Here is a 27,044-nt window from a genome sequence, read left to right on the forward strand (position 1 = left end):
AGGGGCATTAAAGAGAAATCCAGGAGATGAGGGTTCAGTGTTCCCAATTCTTATCTGAGGCTTGGCCTGGGCTAACCTCAGATTGGGTAAGACTGTCTTTTCCTTCTCCAGTGATAACAACACTGTCAGAGCTGAGCAGACTTGAATCTGCAGCAGAGGTGACTGTTGGGGGCCCTGCCTCCGGCTAAATAGAATTACCAACAGCCCCGGCAGTGGGGGAAGACAAGCAGGGGATGGTGAGGAGCAGAGCAGGTTCTGCTGGGAACACCTGATATGGAGTCAGCAAGCAAATATTTTTAAGCAGAAGATTCTTATCAAATGAAATCTTAAGCAGAATCCCAAAATATAAAACATAAGAGTGCAACTACTCTGAACTAATTGAAGTGGGGAGGTTCAGAGATCATAGCCTATCTTTTTGGCCTGTCATGGAAGCCTCTGAGGCATCTCCACAGACCCTGATAGGTACTCTGTGAAGAGTTTGTAAATTACTGATGTACCCTAACCCCAGGAAGAGTACAGAGGGACTCAGAGAAGCTAAATAAGTTTCCCAAGGCCATGTGGTAAACCCAGATCTCCCAGTCCCATCCCAGCAGTCCTTTCCCTCCACAGCTTCCCTTTCTCAGTGAAGTAAGACTAGAGCTACGGACATTTGCTTGAGTTGAAGGGCATCTCTACAAAGTACAAGTGACTTCTAATCTGCTGAATGGCTCAAATCATTTATTGGGAAACCAAGCTGACCATCCTCAGGCCTTTAGGACATCTGGGGTCCTGGGAACCTCAGAGTGCATTCTGCTTGATCCGGGCCTTCTTCGGCTTGATGTTCCTGCGTTTCCAGACTTCAGCTGTGGTGCGGTCTGCTTTGGTGACCCCACTGAAGTCAAACGTGGTGATACGGGGCAGGGTGCACAGCACATATTGCCTGTGGGGAAGACTTGGGCTGGGGGCCAGCCCCCCCCATGAGAATCCCCTTCTCCTGCCACCAGTTGCTATTTCCCCTGAGTGCAAGGCATGGAGGGACTTGAGTATAATTTGGGGGAGACTAGGTTTATCATGACTGATAGCAAGAAATGCTTTAAAGGTCTGCTCCTTGTTTCCCAGGTCCAAGCATGGCAGAAGATCGGTCTTGTGTTTCTTGTCTCCCCTCCCCCTTTCCCTCAGAGGAGCCCAGCTGGACTCCAGCTCTACAGTCAGGGCACTTACCTATACCCCTTCTCTTCCTCTATGGGGTTCCCATGAAGTGTCAGGCTCCGGAGCCGAGGGAGGACAGCCAGCTTATTCACCTCCCCTAGGCGCTGGATGCTGTTGCCATGAAGATAGAGGACACTCAGATTGAAGAAAGTTGTTAGGACCTGTTGAGGAAGGAAATCGAAAGCCAGGCTGGACAGGACCCTGGATCTGTGCTCAAGACTGACTCGCGGGCAGAGAAGAAAGAGTTTAGGGAACAATTTCCTCTCCACTCCAAGCCCTCACATCCATGTTGCATGACTCTAACCTACTTACATTTACCTTTTAAGGCATACAGGGGCAACACACTGAAATCGAGCTGTGATCTGAGGGGCAAGAAGTATGGGCCTGGGTACCAGCACTGTCACTGACTTGCTAAGTGACTGGACTCTCCTGCCTCTCCCTGAGCCTGTTTTAAAGACCTTCCCAGCTTTGGTGATCTATGATTCTACCATAGTGGGGGACAGGAATACAGAGTATCATGCTAGACACATAACAAAAGCCTTAAAAATATTAGTTTAATTGGGATCACTACACCAGGGGAACAGTTTCCAAGTCATGCTCCAGCTCCTTTCCTCTCTAACAGGGATCCTGGACAAGAAGGGATCAAACTTTATTTCTTAAAACTCGAATCTAAGTTCATAGAAAGTAAGTGCTGGGGCTGAGCCCGTGACACACTCGGGAGAGTGCGGCGCTGGGAGAGCAGCGACGCTCCCGCCACGTGTTCGGATCCTATATAGGAATGGCCGGTGCACTCACTGGCTGAGTGCCGATCACAAAAAAGACAAAAAAAAAAAAAAAAGAAAGAAAGTAAGTGCTGTACTTTTACCCCATCTGCCATAGCAGAACTCAGCACAAGTCACAGTGGATGCCCAATAATGACAGCTACAATTCTACTTCCACCTCCAATATGCCAGTTGGTTTTCATATATTTTCATTTAGTCCTCCCAAAACCTTTATAATGCTGGCATATTATCCTCATTTTTCAGACAGAGAGGCTGAAGTTTTGAGAGGTTAGGTAGCTTGCCCAAAGTCACAACTGAGAGGCAAACTTTGGCTCTGTGACTGTGTGACTCCACAGCCATGTGCTTTGGACTGCACCATGCTGCCTCACTGCTTCCTTGATAATATGTGGGAGTGGAGAGGCTGGGGGCTGGACTCCTGGGGCTAGGGACTCACAGGGTCAATGGAAGTCAGGTCATTGAAGGACAGGTCAATCCAGGCCAGGTTCTCTGGGTGTTCCAGCAGCTGTGAAACCACCTGGTTGAAGTCTCTCAGTTCATTGAGGACATTGTTGTTCAGCCACAGGGACTGGGTCAGTGACTTCCCTGATTTTGAGTGCTTCAGTGGTCGTAGCCCTGTCCTTGGCTCCTCATTCACTAGATCTGTGGGCACAAAGTGAGGCTTGGGTATATCATTGCTTCTCTGGCTGTAAGGGGGTGGGAAGGGAAAGAGCTGGCAGGGCCATAGCCCTGTGCTTGAGTCTAGAGTAACCTCACTTTACAGGCTCTAGCAATCAGAGTAAGTTTGGACCAAGGGGCAAAGACCTCCCATCCCAAACTCTTGGCTTTCCGGGTCACATGTTCTTCTCTGTTGTATCACTGAGTCCTCTGTATACCACCCTGGGTGGGGGTGGGGCAAAACGACTCCTATTTTATAGATGAGGAAACGAACCAGAGTTGTTGGGCTTGAAGCAAGAAGATGATAGCACAAAATCCAGAATTATTCACTGGTAGAGCCTACAGAATTCACTTCAGTGGGACACACTCTGATGTCCTCCCTCCTCTTAATGTTGAGCACCTCCTATGTGCCAGGTACTGGATATACAATGGTGAACAAAAGGAGAGCGACCCTATGCTAGGCTCTGTATAGTAATAGGGCAGGAATTAAGCAGATATTTGTGCCTTGGAGGAACTTGTGTGGGCAAGATGGAAACTGGCAATATAGTGTGATAAATGCCATATAAATATAATATTTGTGGCAGTACAGAAGGGGGACTCCTAACCTAGTCTGGAAGTTCAGAGAAGTTTCCCAGGGAAAGTGAAGACTGAGCTCGATCTCTGGATTAGGAGATGTTAACCAGGCAAAGAAGGGTAGAAAGGATGGCGACAGGATGAGCAAAGGAACAGAGGTGTAGAACAGCATGGGTGTGTATATGTGCTTGTACACACGAGCGTGTGCAGCACAAGAGGGACGAGGAAGAAGGAAACAGTAGCCCAGTCATAAAAGTCTTCCCTGTCGGGATCTTGAGCTTTATCCTGTAGGTGACGGGAGGACACTGGAGTGTTTAAAGCAAGGGAGATGATTCACATTTTTCCTTTCATAATGGTCACTCTGAAGCTTCAGTGTGGAATATAGATTTTAGGGGGTGGGTAGGACCAAAAAACCAATTTGGTGATTCCTATCGTCCAAGCAAGAGATGAGAGGGACGTACAATCACCATGACTTGGTTTACTGGGTATAAAGGTAGAAGAATATTCAAGGGTGGTACCCAGTTTTTTGTTTGGGTGACTGGGCAGATGCCAGTTCTATTAACTGATAAAGAGTTACAAAAGGAGAAACAGGGTTGGGAAGGTAATGAGTTCAGGCTCGGCCTTGGTGTGTTTGAGGTTCCTATAGTACAAAAAGGTAGAGAAGCCAAGTGGGCAGTTGGATATGAAGGTCTGAAGCTCAGGAGATGCAGACTTGAGAATCATTAGCATAGAAGGTATACAAATTCGGGAAATTGATGAGATTGCTGAGGGAGGGTGAGGGTAGAGAGGAGGTTCAAGGAAGAAGGACACAATCCATTAAAGAAGTTAATGAATAATCAGGGAAGGACAGGAAGAGCCAGGAAAGAACGGTTTTAAAGATGCTCAGGGAGCTGATAATTTATAGGAGTAAATTCCCAGGAGATAAAGACTGAAAAGTAATTTTGGCAACTCAAGTCCCTGGCAACCTTGGTAAGGGCTGTTTTCAATGGAATGGCAAGGGTCGGGAGGCAGAAATGAGTTCCAGAGTGAATGGGAAGTAAGAAAATATAAGCAGGTAGCATAAACAACACTCTCAGAAAGTTTGGTTGAGGAGGAGAGAGAAGAGGCAATAAGGCCACCCCCCATACCTGCTTCTTTATTTAAAGGATGTCCAGAAAGAGGATGGGCCTTGCCCATTCTCACAGTCAATGTCAGAACCAGAACCAGATACCTGGTCTGGTAACTTTATTTTTCCCATTGTCCCTAAGCCTCTGGTAGCTGCCTCTGGGGAAGGAAGTATTCAGTATTTGCGGAACCTAGCCAGCTTGTCTTCTGTCTCCCTTCAGCTCTTACTATACACGCTTTTTCCTTCCACCCCCACCTAACATTAACTTCCTCTGCTCCTCAGCTGCAAAGTCAGGCAGCATCCACCAGATGGCTCTCTGCCTTTGTGCTGGAGTGAGCAGGACCCACAAGTGGGGCCTGAGGTTGCAGGAAGTGGCAGTAGGGTACTGGAGCAGAGTACTCCAGCTCATGAATAAGCTTCTAATCCTGTCTCCCTCCCCACACCTCTTGAAATGAAATGACAGATGAATAAAAATTAATGTCAAAATAACCCACATGAACTTGTTCCCAGTCTGATAAAGCTGCGGTTTGGGAATGTCACCAAGTATAGGCTGATCCCAAGCTCAAAAGGAGCCTCTAGTGAGATGGAGTTGCCTAAAACTTGAGACTGCCTGGATCTGCTGTAATCAAGGGTGGAGTGGGGTGTCCAGGCTGCAACAGGTTACTACTCCCCCCAGATTGCACGAAGGTGCTACATGCCTGAGAATCTATTAAAGCTGCCTTAGTAGGCCAAGGCACGTCTGGAAAATGGACCATGAATATCAATGCTCAGAAAACTGGGGGGTGTTTAGGTCCAGGAAGACCGAAGTAAACCCTGTCTTCCCATCTCTGAAGGGCTGCAATGTAACTTTTTTCATGTGTCTCCAGAAGGCAGGAGTCAGTTTGACATGAAGAATTTCCTTGAATCATCCTTCAACCCCATAATGGAAGGGGTTGGTGGGTGTGTATAGTGGGGGACTCCCTTAACACTAAATTTGTGAGCAAAAGTAAGAGGACTATTGAGTTGGAGATAGTACAGATTAGATGCCTTCTAAAATCACCACCATATAGGTAATGATACTCAACTGTTACCCCACAGATATGTACAATCAACTATGTCACAATGAAAAAATAATAAATGATAAAGTCACTGCCATTTCAGATCTTGTGATCCATCTATTGATTAATTCAGTAAATAGTGTGCCAAGTACCCCCAAACTCTACCCTGTCCTCTAATCCCAGCTATAAATGTTTCAGAAGCTCTGGGGAACTTGAAGGGACTCTGGCCTTTTGGGGCTTTGATGTGTCTCCCTGCACTGCCCCCCATACACATTTAGCAAGGAGCACAATGCCTGGCATATGCGAGGTTATTTCAAAATGTTGTTCTAATTCTTTTAAAATATTATCTTTCAATTCTATTTTTCCACAAACTTTTTGAAGTACCCTCGTATGTATACACGTACACTCACAAACATTTATACACATTTACATATGTATGTATATAAGTGCTTAATAGAATGGACAGGACATCTATACAGCTTTTTTGTGTTGTAGAGCTACCCTTGGCATTAGTAGCTTGTCTCTTCTCATTCTGAGGACTCCAGAGAGGACAGAACTATTTAGGACAGAACTACATCTCCTCCCTCAAAGTTGGGAGTTCCCATGATAGGTAGGAGCCATACTTCCCTCCCGTCTGTCACTTCAGCTATCTTGTATACAGATTATTATTGCAGCTAAAACCCTTGTGAAACATGGACTACGTCAACCAGAAGTAATGCAGTGCATGTACTCCTGAGAGAACAAACAGAAGTTACTACTGTGGGTGATGCTAACCCAAGTAAGTGCCCTAAACCCAAGCCGAGGCTAGTTCCATTCACCAGCTTCCTGAACCAACTGCCTGAGAGAGAAGACATGTAGGGTAAATGCTGGACATAGACATAAATTTCCCCTTCCCCCTGGGAAATTATCCCAGGGTAGTTACCCAAGGAAAGGCATGTCCTGTTAAGACAAACATCCCCTTTAAGACAAATGAAAGACTGGAGGATCCAGGGACCCTACATAAATTAGCATACAGGTGTTAAAGCACTCTGGCACCAGGAGAGTAGCAAGTAGATAAACTTAACTACTCAGCCAGATTTTGCCATTTACAAAGACATTGAGTGGTGAAATGGGGATGAGTGTGAGCAGTGTTGGAACCTGCAAGTGTGGGTGACGATGGAATAAACTTGAATATGGTTGGAATGAAGGTAAGAAATTTGTCAGTAGGACTGGTCAGTTAGCTCAGCTGGTTAAAGTGTGATGTTGATAACACCAAGGTCTAGTGTTCGATCCCAGCTGTCAAAAAAAAAATTTTTTTTGTCAATAAATATTTAAACTGGAAACATACCAGTTTGTTGATAATAAGACCCCTCATTACCAGTTTTACCAGTGATCAGAACACATTTGTGTCCCCAAACAGAGGAGATGGGGTTCTGCCTACTTGCTGGAACTCTGCAGCAGCCTGTTTTCTTTTCACTAGTTTCCTCCTGTCTTCAGGTAAAAACAGGAAAATAAAAACTATTGGCTGATAGATTGGCTTTCTAATTTTCTGCTACCTGACTTTCCTGCTGTAGCCTGCTTTCTTTTGAAGATGACCAACTACCCTGAGAGCCCCCTGGTTCCTTTCAGATTTGCTGCTTAAACTCCCGCCTCGCCCCCCGCCCCCGCCCAAGACAACAACAACAAATCTGCAAGCATGTGGGAATAATCTCTTTAGGCTAAGTAGAAGACTACTTTCTCCCTAGGGACCACACTAGGCCTGCTGCCAAGGTGAGTGGAGTGCTGTGTGCTCTGTGGGCTGACCTTGGATGACGTGGATGCTTCTGAAGGAATAGTCAAGAGGGGGTTCCTGCACCGAAGTGTTCATATAGTCCCGTTTGCTCATAGTTCAGGCCATCATTCATCAGGTGCAAGCATGTGCCCTGGGAGTCCAGGTTCAACCTAGGAGGACAGAAAAGGATGGATAGTCCATTGGCCCTTAGGTTTCCCCATAGCCCTCCAACCTCTGCTTTCTACCCTCCACTACTCTAAACCTGTCAAGATGCATTTCCATTTTAGGATATTAGTCACTATTTCTTGCATTTGTAGGGTACTTTCTACTTCTCAGAACACCTTCACATCTCTTAGAACTCGTTTGGTAGTTTTAACACCCATTTCTATTTTCCAGATAAAGAAACTGAGACCCAAGGGGTAAAAGGACTTGCCCAGAGTTAAACCAATGAGTCAGCTGTCTCCTGAATCCTACTCTGAGACTCTTTCTGCTACTCCATAGTAGTTACCATGGAGACTGTCTTGATAACTACCCTCTGGTGACATCAACTGGACTCTTTTATTGCTTAACAAACCTGAGGGCCTGCACTGGATCTGATGGGTATCTCACAGCCCTTCAGTGTCTGACCCCACTCAGGATTTGCTACATTCTCTGCTCAGCTTGTCTCCATTACCTTTCCATCCAAAGACCCTACTTTCAGCCACATCCTGCATGTAGTCACACATATATAAACACACATACATACAAAACCAGAGTCTACCTCTCACTCACCTATCACTGATGCCTGAAACTCCACCATTAGGGATTCATTCCTTTGGGTTCAGGTATTGTTCCCTGTTAAAATGGAAATACCCACTGAGAGGGGTGAACATAATGTTGTTATCAGTCATTTGCAATGTGGTGTGAATTGTTTTTTTATCAGATCCTTTCCAATTTAACTAAAGTAAAACTGAGAACAGGTTTTACTGGGGACTGGGGCGAGCCATGAGACTACTACTGGGATGAAGAAAGGTGAAAACATACTTTACCAAGGGGTTTTGTATGTGAATTATACAAACAAAAGACAGACTGACAAGGACAAGGACATGTCCCAGTCAGTCTCCCCTTTCTCACTCCATCCACTGCTATCACCTCCTTTGCAATATTACTTCACCTGCTTTTCAAAAGGATTGGAGGTTTACAATAACACTCATAAAACAGGACAATTTGTAGAAAAGTGCTGTCCAACAGAAATATGCAAGTCACAAATGCAAGCCACATATAAATTTTTTCACACATCATTTTCCAGTAGCCATAATAATAAAAGTAAAATGAAACAGTGAGGTTAATTTTAATAATATATTTTATTTAACCCAATATATCCAAAATATCATTCAACATGTAATTGATCAATTTTTTTTTTTTTTTTTTTTTTTTGTCTTTTTCCGTGACCGGCACTCAGCCAGGGAGTGCACCGGCCATTCCTATATAGGATCCGAACCCGCGGCAGGAGCGTCACCGTGCTCCCAGCGCTGCACTCTCCCGAGTGCGCCACGGGCTCGGCCCGTAATTGATCAATATTAAAAATTATTGAGATATTTTACACTTACAGTACATCCCAGTTGGGATTAGCTATCTGTCAAATGCTCATTTGCCACATGTGACTAGTGGCTACCATACTGGACAGTGCAGATGTAGAAAATCAAAATGGAAGAGAAAATCAGAAACTAGATTAAAGTAGAAGAGAGAGATGTACCAGAGGCTTTAGGAATCTAGGCCTATATTTAGCTTTGAAATTCCTGGCAGCCAAAGCAAAAGGAAACCTTGGGATATGTAGTTCTCATCATTGGATTCAAAGAAGAAATTAGTTTGTATGCAGAGACAATGAAATTGGCAAATATTCTTAAAATGGAATTATGGTTAAAAGCAAGGACCTGTATTCGGATTCCCACACTAACCAGCTGCCAAAAAAAACAAACAGGCAAACAAAAACACCAAGGACCTGATACCTTGTAATTCAGTTTAAGCTTAATTACTACAGTTCAAGTAAATTTCTTTTTTAGTGATTTAACATATGCCAGGATAGAGTAAAAGGTTTAAAGGAATGGAAAGTCTTGCTTTCAAAAAGTAGCAATCTCAAAGTTGGCCAATTAGCTCAGTTGGTTAGAGCTCAATGTTGGTAACACCGAGGTCTAAGGGTTCAGGTCCCCTTACAGGCCAGCTGCCAAAAAAAAAAAAAAAAAAAAAAAAAAAAAAAGTAGCAAGCTCAACTGAGCTTTGGGGAAGTGCCAGCTTGAGTCAGTCACAGCTGAAAGTGCTGGACTGGCCCCATGGGCACAGGTTATTGATTAGGGAGACCTGAATCTTTTAGATATCTAACCTACAGGCAGACAACAAATAATACATTATTCTTTTGTAGAAATAGAGGAACCTAGCTAGGCAGAAACCCATCCCACTTCAGCACCTACAACAGATTTGATGTCTGAGCAAGAGTGGATACTTTTCTTAAAGTAAGTCATGGATTGGGACTCCAGAGTCCTGCATCACTGAATGTGGAATTTAGCTTAAAATACTTAAGGGCAGATTTTTACCATTAGTCTCTGACCATCAGAGGACCTCATTGCAGTTCCTAAGAACTGATTTTGTGTAGCTTCGCTCCTGATGCATTTTCTGAATGAGTAAGTATTAAAAATAGAGCCCCAAGAAGCTGGATAAATTTGCTGTTTGGAAAGGTTTATTAGCCTTCTCTCTTTAAACAGTAGTCTAGGCTGTGAGCTAGTATCGTGTCTTATTCATCATCTAATACAGAACCTGGTTTACAACAGGCACTCAGGAAATGTTTGTGAGATGAATGAATGAGAAACTGCCAAATACAAGGATTTCTGTTTTGGGAAAGTTGATGCTAAGCTGTTCTAACAATTGGCTCCCTGGTACAGCTGTTTCAGTCCACACTTCATTCACAGTAAGATATTAAATCAATTTTGCAAACATTTGTTGAGTGCCTGCTGTCCTGTGCCGAACTAGAAGGAATGAAGCCAAGATACAAATAGTAGAACCCTGTCATGAGCAGAAAAAAAGACCTGCTGGGTTTCTACTGATTGTGGCAAACTGGCCTGTGCCCAGTTCCAATTAACAGCTGTCCACTCGTGTTTCAACACTCAGCTCTAATGTACCCTCTTCTATAAAGCCTTTCTTTTCCAGATAAAATTGATCAATGTGTCCTGTGTTAGATTAATTGCTTTGATGATCCCTATTCATGGTCTCCCCTATATCCTTCCCTTTTTGCACTTTAACTTTGTAGTTTCATCCCACTCTGATGCTGGGCTCAGCCATGTGACTTTTTTTAGCCATGCTGATAAACATGAAGCAAACAGAAACTTTAAAGCGGGGCTTGCCCTCTAGCTCCTTGCCAGTGCCATGAGAACATGGCTGGCCTGCTGGAGGGATATAAGAGATGTTCAGGTGAAAGACATGTTAAAGAGAGCCAGTGATTCCAACTGTGATCATCCTAGCCAAGCCTATAGCCAGCCTACTCCCAGTCAAGATCAGGAGAGTCACCCAATCCAGGGATGACTGCAGACACATGAGTGAGCCCAGCTAAGACCAGAAGAACCAGCCAGCTGACTCAGAGACCTAGAAGTAATAATATAGGCTTACTGTTTTAAGCCACTGTGTTTTTAGATGGTTTGTTACACACCATAGCTAACTGATGCAAAACAAAATTTTATTATAGACTGTTTTCTCATCTGTGAAATGAGCTTTGAGAGCTATTTTATGTCCTGAAACAGGTGCTCAATAAATGGAAGCAGTTGTCTTCTCTGTACTCATTTCTTTACAACCTACTTTCTATTCCCTCCCTGTAAACTTGAGGAGATGGACAAGAAGTCCAGCTTCTCTCTCTGTTCCCACCATTACCCTGCATTAAGCCTGGCAAAGAATGGCTATTCACTAAAGGCTTGGTGGGTAAATGAAAAAATAAAAGAAGAAATGAAGGAATAACTGGTGTCTTCAGGATATTGCACAGAAGGCCTGACTGCTGGGGGAGAACTGACAAAGCCTTGATGCTACCTTGCTTACTCCTATGGCTGTGTTTTTGGAATCAGTCTTTCCCAGCTGCTATTCCAGCTCATGACCAGGAGATAGATCCCAGCACCTTTATCTCTCCAGACTGACTGACTTGATGAATGACAGGGTTAGGGGCATACCTGCCTTCTTTTAGAATTGGAATTTTCCTTTTTCTGATTGAAAATATCTTTAACTGCTTTTTTTTTTTTTTTTATTGTAAAAGTTAATGTGATAGCTGAATAAAGTCAAACAACATGCAGAAGTACATCAAGTAGAAACTGAAAGTCTGAATCTCCATTAACAGTGTGGGGATATAACCTCCTAGGATGCATATGTAATATGTATATTTTTAAATAAACACTGTCTATTCCTTCGTAAACCTATTTCTTTTCTTTTCAAGTTGTAGACTCTCTTTTTAATAGCTGCAGAGAATTCCATAGTATGTATCCAACTTTTTCTTTAGTTAATTTAACTTTATTTAAAAAAACCTAAATTGATGGAAATTTGTCTTCAGTTTTTGGAAATTACTAAAATTGGAATTTGATTTGTTGCTAGCCCATTCCTGCCCTCTCTCAGGCAAGCAGCAACATGACGATACAGGAAGCTTTGAGGAATAATCAGATGAGGAGATCTGACAGGATACTGAACAGTCTGACCTAGAGAGGGTTTCCGTTTATGGGCTACAGGTAAAAGAAAAATCAAAGAATACCACAAAAAATCTGCCACATAATCTAATATATTCTAGGAGGAGGTCATATTCCCAGATGCCAAAAGGTGGCCCAATATTCAACCTGGCTCCAGCCTACCTCTCTACTCACATCTCTTATCTGCACCTCCAATTCTGCAGTCCAGCCAAATGCAACTACTTGCAGTTAAGTTCCCTGCACCTGCCTCTGGGCCTCTGATTGGAATAGTTTTCTCCTTCCAGCTCCCTCTGCTTAGAACACAGTTTCTTCCTTCCTCCTTTTGCCTTGCTTATTCTTACTTTACGGGTTGGCTTGGGTATCAACATTTCTGAGAAGCGTATCCTTTTCCCCAAATCTGGATGTGGAACTTCTCTTCTGGGCTCCCTTAACACCCTATACTTATTGCCCTGGTAGCATTTATAACACTGTAATTCCCTGCTTACTGTCTGTAATGTCCGTAAACTCCACCAGGGCAGGAACCATGTTTTTTTCATAGTGGTATTTCATAGTGGTGGCAAATAGTAGGTGCTTAACAAATACATAAAAAATTGCAACTGAATAATACTATAAAGGAGAGGGATATGAGGTTGCTATAATTGAGAGATCTGATCTGTTCTGAGCAGTCAGAAGACATTCCTGAAGAAGTGATTGAGAAAAAATCTAAACGATAAGTGCAAATTAATTAAGCAGGGGAAAAAGATGAGCATTCCAGGCAGAAGTAACAGCTATATGCAAAGCCTCTATGGTGGGAGTGTACTTGGATTTTTTTTTTTTTTTTTTTTTTTTTTGCAGCTGGCAGTTACCAAGAACCTCAACCTTTGAGTGATCTTATAACACTGCACTTTAACCAACTGAGCTACCTGGCTAACCCAAAAAACTTTGAAGACCTTAAAGATGGTCATATAACTGGAAGAGAGAGAAAGAGGGGTGTGTATGGTTAGAATGGAGGCTGGAGAGGTAGGCTGGATCCACACAAGATGTTGTTTTACGCTAACAGCAATAGGAAGCCACAGAGTAGATATTTAAATAGGGGTGGGGGGTGGGGAGAGTGAACAATATCAGATTTCCATTTTGAAGGATTATCCTTGCTGCAGTATGCAAAATGTCTGGAAGAGAAGGCAGGAAGGATGTGATAGTAGCTAGGATTAGATAAAAGATATTTAGGAAGCAAAGCTGGCAAGACTTCATGATAGATGGGAAATGGAAAAGGTATTAAGGATAACTCTTGGGTTTTGGGTTTGTGTATATTGTTGATGAAGGTGGGAGCACTGGAAGAAATCTAGGCTTGGAGGAGAGGGTTGGGATGCACAGAGATTATGAGTTCAGTTTCGGAAATGTTGAGTTTGGGTTGCCTTTGAGATATCCTCAATGAGATACTGAGGAGGCATTGGATATACAAATCTGGAGCTTAGAGATGAGGACTGAGCTAGAGGCACAGAGATGGTAAATGAAGTTGTGGGTGTGAATGAGAGCACCCAAGAAGAGAATATAGTGAGGTGGGAAGCGTGCATAGGACCAAGCCTGGAAGAACTTTAAGATGGTAAGTGGACCAATCAGGAACAGCTAGACACCAGTCAGTAGCCAGCTAATCATGGCAGCTTCAGACACCGACACTGTGTTAGCCGGATTGTTTGTTTTCCTGTTTAGTTTAGTTAAATATGTTCGATTCCCCTTGTCTTCAGTCTCTCTAGTTACCCTCTCCATTAAAACTTTCAGGGAAGGATTTGTAACTCATTCAGGCTGAAGTGTAAATAACCCAAAGGAGGCCATACAGGTTCATTTTCTCTGGGGCAGTTTAACCTATTCCTTGGAAAAAGGTCTTAAGCTACAGTGGAAGTAGGCTCAAGCTAAAGAGACTTGGCTGGAAGTTGGAGAATTTCTAGTTCTAGCTTTGCCATTGATTTGGTGTGTGGCCTTGGGCAAGTCACATCTCTCTGGGTTTCAGTTTTCCAATCTGTGAAATGGGTATAAATATGCTTGAATCACGGAGCTGTTATGAATATCAAAAGAGACTGTGAAAGCGCTAAGTTACTAAATGTTATTGATCTGCCATGAGGACTGTAAAAGAAATGAAGCTCTACCTGTAGACCTTCAAGAAGCAGGCCATGGAGGAGCTGTAGGGAGAAGAGATAACTTTGGTAACCGTGCTCTAAATGAGTGTGTGAGGGAAGAAGATCCTGCTGATTCTCTGAAAAGTGGGTCTTCCGGCTTGGAAGAGGAAGGAAAAAGGCACTTAAAGACCCATAAAGTTTCCTACATCTCCAGAATTAGGGACCTTCATTTACTCTATCAAATGCTACTCCTATGTCTTGAAGAGGGTCTCAATTCCTCAGTGGAAAACCAACCCCATGTCTGAGGGCGTTTCAGATATCTCAGGGCGTGTGTGGGACTTGAGCATCTGTATCTGGGGCCCCATGTTTGCGATGGGGGAGGTTCTAAAGCACCCTAAATCTGTATGGGTACGTGTCTCAGCGCCCTTCCCTCCCCCTAACCCCCAGCTTATCGCGTATGTGTGTGGTGTCTTATTCACGTGAGGGATCTGAGGGTTGGTGGGGGAGCTCTCAGGTCCCCAGTGGGGAAGTTCTTAATCGTTCTGTGGTACCCCTCCCCTCTCCATGCAGCTCAAGTTCCCTAGCGCCGGTTTCCTGTTTTCCCGCCGACTCACCCGCAGTTGCTCCAGCCTCCGCGTCCCACTACCTCAGGGTTATTCAACGCAACCCCATAGCAACCCCCTTCGTCACCACGTCCCAGCCGGCGCCCTAAGCGCTCCCGCGATGCCTACCGGGACCTGTAGTTCGTCAGCGGCGAGGCACCAATGCCGCGGGGAATGCTGGGATTTGTAGTTTCCTTTGTCCTCAAGTCCAGCCCGGGGTCCGGAAGTAGTGACACCCCTTCATCCTTCCCAGTGGCCTTCACACTTCCTTTTCCTGGGTCCTCAAGAGTGTCTCGCGTAGGACGACAGCCGACGGGGGCCAATCAGATAGCGGCGCGAGGGGGCGGGACCATAGTTCAAACTAATTGTGTGTTCACTGTGCTGGCGCGGGCCCGCGGCGAGGTGCGATCCAGGGGAAGCGCCAGGCGGAGCGGGAGCGCGCGGGCAGGTAACCGGCGCGGGCCCGCGCCTGCCGTGCGGCCTGGGCGCGCAGGGATGCCCAGGCCTGAAGGGGGTGCTGGCGAGGCCGGTGCGAGCGGAAGGCCTCCTTCCTAACGGAGTCTGAAAGGCGAGAATTTATGGGGTGTATGGTTTGCGGGAAGAAGGGCATCACCAGGTGGAGAAGCCGGAGGTGCCTAAGGGAGAGGGTCTGTTTGGGGGCTTGCTCCTGGAATTATGTCTGAGGGCGGCGGGGGTGGGGGTAATGCACGTTTCTTGTAACGGAGGGGTCCTGTAATGGAAAGTCCTCGCTTGTTATTAACGATTGTAGTAGAAATAGTAGTAAACATTTTCTGAGCACCAACTACAGGCATACCTGGGGATATTGCAGTTCGGTTTCAGACCACCCCAATAAAGCGAATATCGAAATAAAGCGAGTCACACGAATTTTTTGGTGACTCGGTGCATATAAAAGTTATGTTTACACGATACTGTAGTCTATTAAGTGCGCAATAACATTGTGACTTAAAAAACAACGTATATACCTTAATTTAAAAATACTTTATTGCTAAAAAATGCTAAGGATCATCTGAGTCTTTAGCACGTTGTAATGTTTTTGCTGGTGTAGAGTCTTGTCTCCATGTTGGTGGCTGCTGACTGATCAGGGTGGTAGTTGGTGAAGGTTGGCATGTCTGTGGCAATTTCTTAAACTAAGACAATAGTGAAGTTTGCTGCATCAATTGACCCTTCTTTTCACAAAAGATTTCTCTGCAGCATATGATGCTGTTTGATAGCATTTTACCCACAGTAGAACTTCTTTCAAAATTGAAGTCAGTCCTCTCAACCATTGCCGCTGCTTTGTCAACTAAGTTTATGTCATATTCTAAATCCTTGGTTATCGTTTCAACAGTGTTCACAGCATCTTCCCCTGAAGTAGATGCCATCTCAAGAAACCTCTTCCGGGCCGAGCCTGTGGCGCACTTGGTAGAGTGCTGCGCTGGGAGCGCAGCGACGCTCCCGACCCGGGTTCGGATCCCATCTAGGGAATGGCCAGTGCGCTCACTGGCTGAGTGCTGGTCACGAAAAAGACAAAAAAAAAAAAGAAAAAAAAAAGAAACCTCTTTCCTTGCTCATCCATAAGAAGCAGTTGCTCTTCCGTTACGGTTTTATCATGAGATTGCAGCAATTCAGTCAGATCTCCAGGCTCCGCTTTTAGTTCTAGTTGTTTGGCTATTTGCACCACACCTGTATTTACTTCACTGAAGTCGAATCCCTCAAAGTCATGCATGGGGGTTGGAATCAACTTCTTCCAAACTCCTGTTATGTTGATATTTTGACCTCCTCCCATGAATCACAAATGTTCTTAATTGCATCTAGAATGGTGGATCCTTTCCAGAAGATTTTCAGTCTATTTTGCCATCAGAAGAATCACTACCTATGGCAGCTATAGCCTTACATTGCCATCAGAAGAATCACTACCTATGGCAGCTATAGCCTTACAAATGTAATTTTTTTAAAAAAAATCTACAATAGGTATGAAACAAATGTAATTCTTAAATAATAAGACTTGAAAGTTGAAATTATGCTTTGGTCCATGGGTTGCAGAATGGATTTTGTATTAGCACGCATGAAAGCATTAATCTCCTTGAACATCTTCATCAGAGTTCTTGGGTGACTAGGAACATTGTTAATAAGCAGTAATGTTTTGAAAGGACTTTTCTCTGAGCAGTAGTTTTCAACAGTGGTGTAAAGTAAGGCAAATCATAACTAAAGCCAAAATGTTTGATTATTTTAGTTATACTAAGTTCCCATTTATATTGTCAGAGCTATGGCTCAGACACTCCAAACCCATTGTACAGACCGGGTCACCAGACCCCTCACATGCAGGTCCATACTAAGTAATTGGGAAAGATTCCAGGAGCTGTTGGCAGATGACATGAGCTCAGCCCTCAGCTTCCTCAGCAGCAGCAGCTTACAGGTCCGGCAGTGGCAGTGGCCTTGCAGAGGGTCCCGGGGGCACTAGCAGCAACAGCCTCCGGCAGCAGTAGTGGCATCCCGGGTTTGGGAGGCACCATGGATCAGAGCCACTCATCCTTATATTTAAGTCCATAACCGAGGACACCTGGGTGCACATGCGCAATTACACTAGACAATAACCAAGGAACACCTGAGTGTATATGCCTGTTTACATCAAATGCTTGGCAAGATTCTGAACATCTGAGGGGTCCTGACCATTTTTTGTATATTTTCCCAACAAGTGGGCTTAAAATGTTCAGTAAACCATGCTGTAAACAGATGTGCTGTCATCCAGGCTTTGTTGTTTGTTACAGGCAGAGTAAATTTAGCATAATTCTTAAACCCCTAGGATTTTTATAATGGAAATGAACATTGGCTTCAACTTAAAGTTACCAGCTGCGTTAGACCCCAACAAGAGCATCAGCCTTTTATTTGAAGCTTTGAAGCCAGACATTGACTTTTCTCTAGCTGTGGAAGTCCTAGATGGCATCTTTTTCCAATATAAGGCTACTACATCTGTGTTGAAAATCTGTTGTTTAGTGCAGTCACCTTCATCAATTTTTTTAGGTAGATATACTGGATAACTTGTTGCAGCTTCTATATCAGCTGTTTCACCTTGTACTTTTGTTATGGAGACGGCTTCTTTCCTTAAACCTCATGAACCAACCTCTGCTAGCTTTAAACTTTTCTTCTGCTTCATCAATTTTTTTAGGTAGATATACTGGATAACTTGTTGCAGCTTCTATATCAGCTGTTTCACCTTGTACTTTTGTTATGGAGACGGCTTCTTTCCTTAAACCTCATGAACCAACCTCTGCTAGCTTTAAACTTTTCTTCTGCAACTTCCTCACCTCTCTCAGGCTTCATAGAATTGAAGAGAGTTAGGGCCTTGCTCTGGGTTAGGCTTTGACTGAAGGGAATGTTGTGACTGGTTTGATCTTCTATCCAGACAACTTTCTCCATATCAGCAATAAGGCTGTTTCACTTTCTTATCATTCATGTGTTCACTAGAGTAGCACTTTCAATTTCCTTCCAGAACTTATCCTGTGCATTCACAACTTGGCTAACTGGTGCAAAAGACCTAGCTTTCAGCCTATCTCATCTTTCCACACGCCTTCGTCACTAAGCTTAATCATTTCTAGCTTTTGATTTAAAGTGGGAGACGTGCAACTCTTCCTTTTACTGGAATGCTTAGAGGTTATTTTAGGGTTATTAGTTGGCCTAATTTCAATATTGTTGTGTCTCTGGGAATAGGGAGGCCTCAAGGAGAGGGAGAGAGAAGGGAACAGCCAGCTGTTGGAAAAGTGGCACTGATAAACTTGCTTGACATGGGGTTGCCACAAACCTTCAAATTATATAAAACACAGCATCTACAAAGCACAGTAAAGCTAGGCGCAATAAAATGAGGTATGCCTGTATGTTTCTGGCATTGTGCTACGCCCTTTATAAGAATCATCTTTTTAATCTAACAGCTTTGTTATACCTTATTACAGATTGGGACCCTGAGGTTTATAATGTTTAACCTGGCCAGGGTTACATAGTTCATGTGAGGTTGGCTGTACTTGGGTTTTGAGGGTTGGGCATAAATGAGGACGGGGAAGGGGCTGTGTGGGGGTGCACGTTGTCTTGGATTAGTCACTAAATATATTTTGAACCTCACTTTTCATATATATAAACAATGATCTTATCTGCTTTACCTACTTCCTGGAATTGTCATGAGGGTAAAATCAGGTAAGGTGTTTCATGCAAGCACCTTAGAGAGTACAAATTTATGACTATAAGTGATGTGTCTATGTAAAGGTTGTGGGTGGGAGAGAGCCCAACTCGGTTGATGCTGCTGCCTCTGGCTACCCTCTTTTGCTTACCTTGAGGTAGCACTTGTCATCAGGTATTCTAAGAGTCTCTTTGTATGATTGTCTGACCTTCTAGATAATAAGAGGCTTTTTTTTTTTTTTTTGGTCACTGTATTCTGATGGGTATACAGGATTTGAGACATGTCATGGCCATTGATGTGTGCTTTGTTTTGTAATGATGTGTTTTCTTGGGCTGAAAGGGATAGGAGCCTAGCTTCCCCATATTCATTTAGTGGCTTTTGAACCTCAGTATTAAGCTATTATCTTTCCTGGAATGGCACTGCCTCCTGAAAATGTGATAATATTTACTTGCTTTAATTCATACTTCCCTCTCTGGTCTGTTGCCTGATCCTGTGTTTTCAAAGTTCTGGGTTGTCAACTGTGTTTCTCTGTGATGGGCAGAAACTGTTGATGGTAAGGGAGTTGGGGCTTTCTACGTTGTGGACGTCTTTACTGTTGTGAGTATATGGAACCTGGGGCGAGCATACACATCAAGTAAGGTAGCTTTCAGTCAGCAGGGATGAGTGTATGTGTTCTCTCCCTCTTTGTTACTGTGTGGTATTTTCTCCTGCAGAGGGAGAAGTACATACATCTCTGTAAAAGCTTTCAGACTACTCTTTTCTTGGCCCAAGTTCAAACAAATGATGACTAACTGTATTGCTTGAATCTTAGTCTAAAGCCAAAAGCTGTATTCCCCCAAAAGCTAGGTCTTACCTGAAAGCTCATTAAGAAACATTTCTTTTTTTTTTTTTTTTTTTTTTGTCGTTTTTTCATGACCGGCACTCAGCCAGTGAGTGCACCGGTCAGTCCTATATAGGATCCAAACCCGCAGCGGGAGCGTCGCCGCGCTCCCAGCGCAGCACTCTACCAAGTGCGCCACGGGCTCGGCCCTAAGAAACATTTCTAGGGCGGCCCATGGCTCACTTGGGAGAGTGTGGTGCTGACAACACCAAGTCAAGGTTTAAGATCCCCTTACTGGTCATCTTTAAAAAAAAAAAAAAAAGATTTCTATTTAGAATGTTATTTACTTGTAGAAAATAGAAGTGGGAAGAATGCCTTGAACTAAGACTTGAGTTCTAGAACTGTTAGGATGGGGGCAAAGCCCTGCCTTGGATGGCTGAACAGAGCTGATCAGAGACTGTTTTGGTAGCTGTGTCTAATTGGTAAACTCTATGGTCAGAAGATATATTGGAAGTCATTTAATTCAGCCTCTTACCCAGTATACACTAAACATATCAAAAACTGTTGTTCAGAGCCAGCCTCTGGCTCACTTGGGAGAGTGTGGTGCTGATAACACCAGGGCCACAGGTTCAGATCCCTATATTGGATGGCCAGTTAGCTCACTTGGGAGAGCGTGGTACTGACAACACCAAGTCAAGGGTTAAGATCCCCTTACCGGTCATCTTTAAAAAAAAAAAATGTGTTCAAATTCAACACAAGCACTTCCAAGAATAAGATCATTCCCAATGGCAATTCATCTCAATGTTGAACAATTCTAATTAATAATAATTATTGGTTTTGCTGCTAATGATTATTTTGTTTTACTCATATATGTTTACTGTTTGTTTTTTCACCATTCTTTCTTGTACTTTATTTCTTCCTTTTTTGTTGAATAGATGTATATATCCTTTAGATGTTTCTTTCAGTGAGGTTCTGTTAGTGGTAAACATTGTCTTCATTGAAAAATGTCTTTATTTCATCTTCAGTCTTGATTGATAGGTTAGCTGGGCACTAGGCTTCCAATTATTTTCTCTCAGCACTTTGAAAATGTTATTTCATTGAAATTCTGTCTTTTTGTTGTTACTCTTGAGAACTATGCTCACAATTTAACTATTATTTTATTGTAGGGAACTTATCTTTCTCTCTGGTCTTAAGGTCTTCTTTGTTGTCATTTGAGTTCTGCAGTTTCTTTACATGGTGAAAGAATGCCTCTCCCATATCTCATATTTAACTTAGGTTTCACACTTCTCATTCTGTCCTCCACATCTCTTATTCTTTTTTTTTTTTTTTTTTTTTTTGTAATTTGTATCTCTATCTTTCTGTGTTACCTTTTGGGTAATATCCTTATGTCTATCCCCTAGCATACTAATTTACTCATCAGCTGGGTCGAATTTGCTTTTTGAGTTCTTTTTTTCATGAGCTTTTTCATTTCTTAAGAACATTCTTTAGTTCATTTCATAATCTGCCATTTGTTTCCCATGGTATCTTATTTTTGTCTAATGTTTTAAATTTATTTTATGTCTATAATAACTTTAAAGAGAGTAAGTTCATAGTCTTTATCATATTGTTCAGTTATCTGAAGTTTTTAGGGTATAATCTTGCCATTTAGAGTAACTGACTGTTGCTCATGTTGTTGTTTCCTTGGATTGTAAGCTCATATTCAGAGGAGCATTTTCTATACTAATCTTATTTGGCCTTGGTTTAGGTCAGTTCTTCCAAGAGCTTTTTTATTTTTATTTTTAAATCAACTTTGTTTAGGTATAACTTATGTACAATAAACTTTATTTAAATTAAAAAGAGTTTTGGCAGATGTAGACACCTGTAAAAACTGCAACAATCAAGATACAGAGCATTTCCATTGTCCCCAAAAGTTTCCTTATGCTTCTTTACAGTCTGTCTTTCCCTTCACCCTCATCTGGGGAACCACTGATCTGTTCTTTTTTTTTTTTTTTTTAAAGATGACCGGTATCGGGATCTTAACCCTTGACTTGGTGTTGTCAACACCATGCTCTTTGAAGTGAGCTAACCAGCCATCCCTATAAAGGGATCCAAACCCTTGGCCTTGGTGTTGTCAGCACCACACCCTCCCAAGTGAGCCACGGGCCGGCCCCTTCACTGATCTGTTCTTTGTTATTACAGATTAATTTGTGTTTTCTAAAATTTTATATAAATGAAATCATACAGTGTATACTCTTTTATGTCTGCATCTTGCATATAGTATAATGCACTTGAGATTTATCCATTGCATATATCTGTTACATATACCAGTAATTTGTTACTTTCTTTTGTTAAATAGTATTTCATTGCATAACTATATCACATTTTGTTTATTTCTCACTGTTGATGGACATTTGGGTTGCTTCCAGTTTTTGGCTATTGTGACTAAAGTTGCTTTGAGCACTCATGTACAGATCTTTGAGTAGGCATATATTTTCCTTTCTTTTTGGAGTTGAATGGCTGTGTTATATAGCAAGTGTATGTTTAAGTTTTTAAGAAATTGTCAGTTTTCCAAAGTGGTTGTACCAGTTTACATTCCCGTTGCAGTGTATGAAAGCTCCACTTGCTTCACATTCTTGCCAGCACTTGCCAGTCTTTTTAATTTTAGCCATTCTCTTTCTTTTTATTTCATGTTTTCCTGATAACTGACGATGCTGAACATCATTTTATGTGTTCATTGGCTGTTTGTATGTCTCCTAGAGCAGCTCTGTGTTTGCTTCCACTGGACACTCAAGGCTATTTCCAGCCAGGAACAAAAACATTTGTAATTTTGCTCTACTGGTAGATGTCCAGGCCATAAGCATTACATAAATTAGAAGTTCAAATCTGCCATTATACACATCTATGGTTTTGAATTTCTAGAAGGTTTTTTGTCCTACTTCACTATATATGACAACCTTCCTTATTTCCCCATGGATAGATTTTTTTCCTAGTCTTTCTTTATATTGGGTGTAATCTTGAAGATCTCAGCCTCTACACAAGGATCTCAGTTGCCATGTGCGGGCTCAAGATCTGTCTCCTCAACCTCACACTACTAGGACAGCTGTGCCATCAGCTCACTGTATTGTTTTCAGGTTCCTGGGATTTTCCTTACTTTCTTGTGGGCTCAGTTTACTTATGTCAGTTTGCATCCAACCAGTAAAACAGAAACCACACACTAGGTATTTAGTAGAGTGAACTCAATAAAGGAAATTGGTTTTAACCCTTGTTAGGAGGGCTGAAAAAGCAAAAAAGGAATCTTAAAGTAACTTTGACACAATAACTGCATTAAGCAGCTTCCTCATCCAGGACTGAAAAACAAAGGGAGGAAGGTTGGGGTTATCAGAACCTAGAAGCCTGGAGAGATCTACGGGAGCTGCACCCAGGTTCTCTGAGGAGAGGGTGTTGCCTGGTGCTGTTGGTTTCTCAGGAGCTCACAGGAGGGGCCCGGAGGAGCTGGGTTCAGTTGAACCCTGCCCAGCTGATGCTGGTGCCTCTGAGGGGCCCAAGGAGGCTGGTTCTAGGAGTTTAGAAAGGAACTGGGAGAAACCAACTGCTGTTATCAAGAAACAGCAAGCTACAGGAAGGAGGAAGTTCCTTTCAGCCTCCTCCTGCCTGTAGCACCCCCTACTGACAGAACCTAACAGGAGCCAGCTGGCGAAAGTGAATAGGAGTTGGTGGAGTCCAAGCCCCAGCATCATAAAGCAGAGCATAACAGGGTAGGTGTGGAGCTGAGAGACAATAACTTAATAACTGGCACAGTCTTAAAAGGATGCTTATTATATTTTTCTAAAGGTATATTTAGTATGAAGGTTTTCAAGGTTATCTGGTCCATTATATCGGCAGTTATTAAAAGCAATAGCTAGCATTTGTTTTTCAGCATATATGTAAATCAGCCACTGTTCTTTTTTTGTGTGGCTGGCCAGTATGGGGATTTGAACCCTCGAACCCTTGAACTTGATATTACCAACATTGTGCTACTGTGCTCTAACCAACTGGGCTAACCAGCTAGCCCCAAGGCACTGTTCTAAATACTTTACATGAACTACTTCTCAAAGCTCTATGAGGTAAGCTCTATTATTATTACTATTCCCTTTTACAGGGAAGGAAACTGAGGCACAGATAAATCAAGTGATCTACCCAGAACCACAGTTTGTAAGTGGTGAAGTTGGTGTCCTAATCCAAACATTCTGGTTTCCATATCCCATGTTCTTAACTTCTCCTGTGTGCTGAAAATTCTTGCCTGTGTCAAACCAAAATCTGTCTCCCTTTCATTAGTTATGGTTTTGTCTTCTTGCAGGGGAGACAAAATGTCTTTCTCCTCATTTGCATAACAGGCACGCATATATTTGTTTTTTTGTTTGTTTTTGGTGGCTAGCTGGTATAGGGATTGAGCCCTGGACGACCTTGGTATTACGGATATGTATATTTGAAAAAAGTTTTCATGTTTTCCTCTGACTAAACATCTGTAGATCTTTCCCCATATTTGACGTATACGAGGGGATCTTCAAAAGTTCATGGAAAGATCCAAATTATCTTTTCATTTCATTTTTCTATGAACTTTTTGAAGTACGCTTGTACTTCCAGAACTTTCACCGTGGTCATTGGCATTCTTTGCTCTTCATGTAGTCTGACTTTGATCTTCAAGGTGGAGTACAGAGTCATTTTCTACTAATGCAGCTGAGACTGTAGTGATGTTTTGGTTAGCTCCGTCAAATCCATGGTTCATTGAGAGTGTGCTTAGTAACAGCCTCTCCTCCACCTCCCACCATAGGTAGATTTTTTTTTTTTTTTTTTTTTAGGCAGCCTTTTAATTTTGAATTGCTGTACCAGATCTCTACCATTCTGTATTTATCTGGGTGGTTCTTTTATTCTAAATACAGAACTTTATACTTAATCCTGTTAAATTATTTCTTGTTATTTTTGGTAACATCAAACCTAAGATCTTTTTGCCAGATCAAATTTTAAAACATTGTGTTTTCTATCCTTCACAATTTAAGTCCAGAGATTGATAAGCGGGCCTTATGTGTTTTTATTATAAGTCTTTGGTAAAAATACTAAACATCGTAGGTTTCAGAACCAAGCTCCATATCACAGCACTGTAGATCTTATTCCAGTAATGGAGGTTTTAGGGGAATAGTTTTGATTGTTCCTTCTGGCAAGGTAGGGGAGGAGCTATCTGGAAAGGACAGTATCTTGGCTGTCATCGAGGGGAGGAGAGAACCAAGGTTAAGGGTTACCCATTAGGTAGTCAGTCGCCCTAATAAGGGGCTACTTGGCAAAAGTAAAATGGTCTGGTGGCTAGAGAAGAGAAAGGAGAGGGCATTTTTGAACAGCATGCTCCTGGGTTGAGGCCTCTCTTGGTAGCTATGTTGCCTGCCCTTTCTGTCCTATTTAAGGGCCAGTTTCTTTGAAGCCAGTGCAGGAAATGTCAATGATTCAGCCTTGCTGATTTCTTCTGCCTTATTGCAGCTGAGGACTGGTTTATCTGGTAAGGAGTAAAGCCTGTATATATTTGACGCATATTTATTTGATTACTTGAGTGCCTTCCTGTGACAGGCCAGAGACACTTGTTTTGCAGGCTGTCAAGTTTTTGGTCCCCTGTGGCAAGGTGGATGCAATGTGTCCTCAGCATTGATCCTCCGTACGGGCAGCAGCTGCATTCTGCCCCGTGAGTGGGCATTTGTTGAGGGTTTATACTTACGTGATGGCCTCGGTGAGGAGTGAGGTAATAATAGCTTTGATTCACTACTTTTCTAAATTTCCTGTGGTGTGACATTGTAAGAGTCAGGGAAACCTCGTTCCCTAAGAGTTTCCTGCTGTACCCCTCGTGAACTGCAGTAAAATGGACTATGTCTGGTTGCTAAAGCCCAGTTTCCTTAGGCAGTGAGCAAATACCTAACTAATGCCTATTACATCTCTCACAGAGCTGAGTATATTAAGTGTATCATACAGGACTTTCCTCCTCACCAATCTCTTATTTGAAAATTTTCAAACCTTCAGATACTTTGTAAGAATAATATGACAAATACTTAAATATTCTTCACCTAGATTCATCGATTGCTAACATTTTTCCACATTTGCTCTCTATCTAGCCTTCATTTTCTGAAACTTTTTGACTGTTAGATGAGCACATCATATTACTTCATCCCTAAACATTTCAGGAAGTATTTCCTAAAAACAAGGGTTTCTTCCTAGATGACCACAATACTATTAACACTCAGGAAATTTAACATTGATTCAATATATCCAATACGTAATACTTGTTCAGATTTATCAAATTTTCCCAATGATGTCTTTTATAGACTTTTTTTCTATTCAGGATCCATTGAAGGATCATGCCTACATTTAGTTGCCACGATTTTGTCTTTAGTCTGTTTTAACCTTGAACAATTCTTTAATCTCTTTTAATATTGAATGCCTTTTTGTCTTTCATAGCATTTCCAGTTTTTAATAGTTCAGATTAGTTGTTTTGCAAAAATGTCTCTTAATTTGGATTTGTATGATTGTTTCCTCTTGATTAGATTCAGGTTAAACATTTTTGGTAGGAGAACTACATGGGTTAATTCAGTAGTTTGATTAATGAAGCTAACACTGAAACACGTAGAAGCAGCATCCAATTGTGTAAGACAGCATGTATTTTTTTTTTTTTTTTTGGTGGCTAGCTGGTATGGGGATCTGAACCCTTGACCTTGGTGTTATAACAGACAGTATATAATTTAGCATTTGGTTGTGTCGTCTGATATGTAAACCCTACAGAAATTGAGAGAAGAGGGAATTTAGTATGACTTGGAATAACTAAGGACTTTGGCAGGAAGATGGGGTTTGGAAGATGAACAGAATTTGAAACAGTTGGGGTGTGGTTAGATCAGCTGTGATTTGGGCTTACCATCCCACTATTAAGGTTGTATATATGAAAAGTGAATTTGTTAGCTCTATCTGCCATGGTGTTTGTACTGTTGGGAAAACTAATAGTACAGAGCTCTTGCTTTGGCTTCAGGCAGGTCTAGAGACTCTGTTCATCGTTTTTCCAACTAACCTTGGAGAGATTTCCTCACTTGCAAGATAGAAAGAGTATTTTAATAACTATTTAAAAGGTTATTGTGATGCTCACAGTGAAATATTGCATAAATATTTGAATTAAAATATTCAAATGCCTTTAAGTGGGGGCAACACCCCCTAGTTCTGCCACATGCTCCACTGGAGCATTCATTTCTGTTACCTGCCTGATGCTTGAAGGTGTTTGAATTTATTCTTCCTGGATAACTGAAGGCAAGGAAATGTAGCTTGGCTCATGAAGAGAGAAATGGGAAGATGGACTTGATGAATTCAGCGTACACTCTGTGGAATAGTGGAAAATTAGGTTGAATAAATGACTTGAGGCTATACATGGAGGACTTGAAAAGTTAAACCAAGGAATTTAGATATGATGCTTTAGGGAGAAGAAAACCATGGAAAGCTTTTGAGCAGAAGTAAGACACTTGAAAGTGAGATTGGTGTGGAGCCTGCTGAGGAAGGATCTTTCGTGGTTTAGAGACTGGAATCCTAATAGGGCAGGGCCTTCCCAGT

The 27,044-nt window shown here is 42.4% G+C and overlaps 2 protein-coding genes across 8 annotated transcripts in view; one reads left to right on the forward strand and one right to left on the reverse strand.

Annotated features, from left to right (window-relative positions):
• Positions 1 to 695: 695 nt before the first annotated feature.
• Positions 696 to 14,672, reverse strand: LRRC51 (leucine rich repeat containing 51). Of its 7 annotated transcripts, none has more exons than XM_063095449.1 (6): positions 14,602 to 14,672; positions 7,861 to 7,923; positions 7,122 to 7,259; positions 2,404 to 2,609; positions 1,201 to 1,349; positions 696 to 937 (listed from the first exon to the last, which is right to left on the reverse strand). In XM_063095449.1, the coding sequence occupies exons 3-6, from the start codon at positions 7,201 to 7,203 to the stop codon at positions 778 to 780; spliced, it is 597 nt and encodes a 198-aa protein (XP_062951519.1). In that variant the 5' UTR covers positions 7,204 to 7,259; positions 7,861 to 7,923; positions 14,602 to 14,672; the 3' UTR covers positions 696 to 777. The 7 variants fall into 7 exon arrangements, with proteins under 7 accessions (XP_062951519.1, XP_062951523.1, XP_062951522.1 ...); XM_063095453.1 differs by lacking the exon at positions 14,602 to 14,672 and adding an exon at positions 14,485 to 14,584 and having other exon boundaries at positions 696 to 823; XM_063095452.1 differs by lacking the exon at positions 14,602 to 14,672 and adding an exon at positions 14,485 to 14,584 and having other exon boundaries at positions 696 to 871.
• Positions 14,673 to 14,875: 203 nt separating this feature from the next.
• The window catches only part of NUMA1 (nuclear mitotic apparatus protein 1), a 74,290-nt gene continuing 62,121 nt past the window's right edge, over positions 14,876 to 27,044 (forward strand). The window contains exon 1 of the mRNA XM_063096015.1: positions 14,876 to 15,040. The gene's annotated coding sequence lies outside the window, so the exon portion shown is untranslated. The remainder of the gene's footprint in view (positions 15,041 to 27,044) is intronic.

This window comes from Cynocephalus volans, chromosome 4 (genome assembly GCF_027409185.1).
Source record: "Cynocephalus volans isolate mCynVol1 chromosome 4, mCynVol1.pri, whole genome shotgun sequence".
Lineage (NCBI taxonomy): Eukaryota > Metazoa > Chordata > Mammalia > Dermoptera > Cynocephalidae > Cynocephalus > Cynocephalus volans.

What these genes read in the sequence shown, in the direction of transcription:
- LRRC51 (XM_063095449.1), bottom strand. Translation starts at nt 7,203, where the DNA reads ATGAGCAAACGGGACTATATGAACACTTCGGTGCAGGAACCCCCTCTT. An exon ending in ACCTGACTTCCATTGACCCT is followed by an intron (nt 1,350 to 2,403) that starts GTGAGTCCCTAG and finishes CTTCCTCAACAG; the next exon opens with GTCCTAACAACTTTCTTCAA. An exon ending in GAGGAAGAGAAGGGGTATAG is followed by an intron (nt 938 to 1,200) that starts GTAAGTGCCCTG and finishes GCTGGCCCCCAG; the next exon opens with CCCAAGTCTTCCCCACAGGC.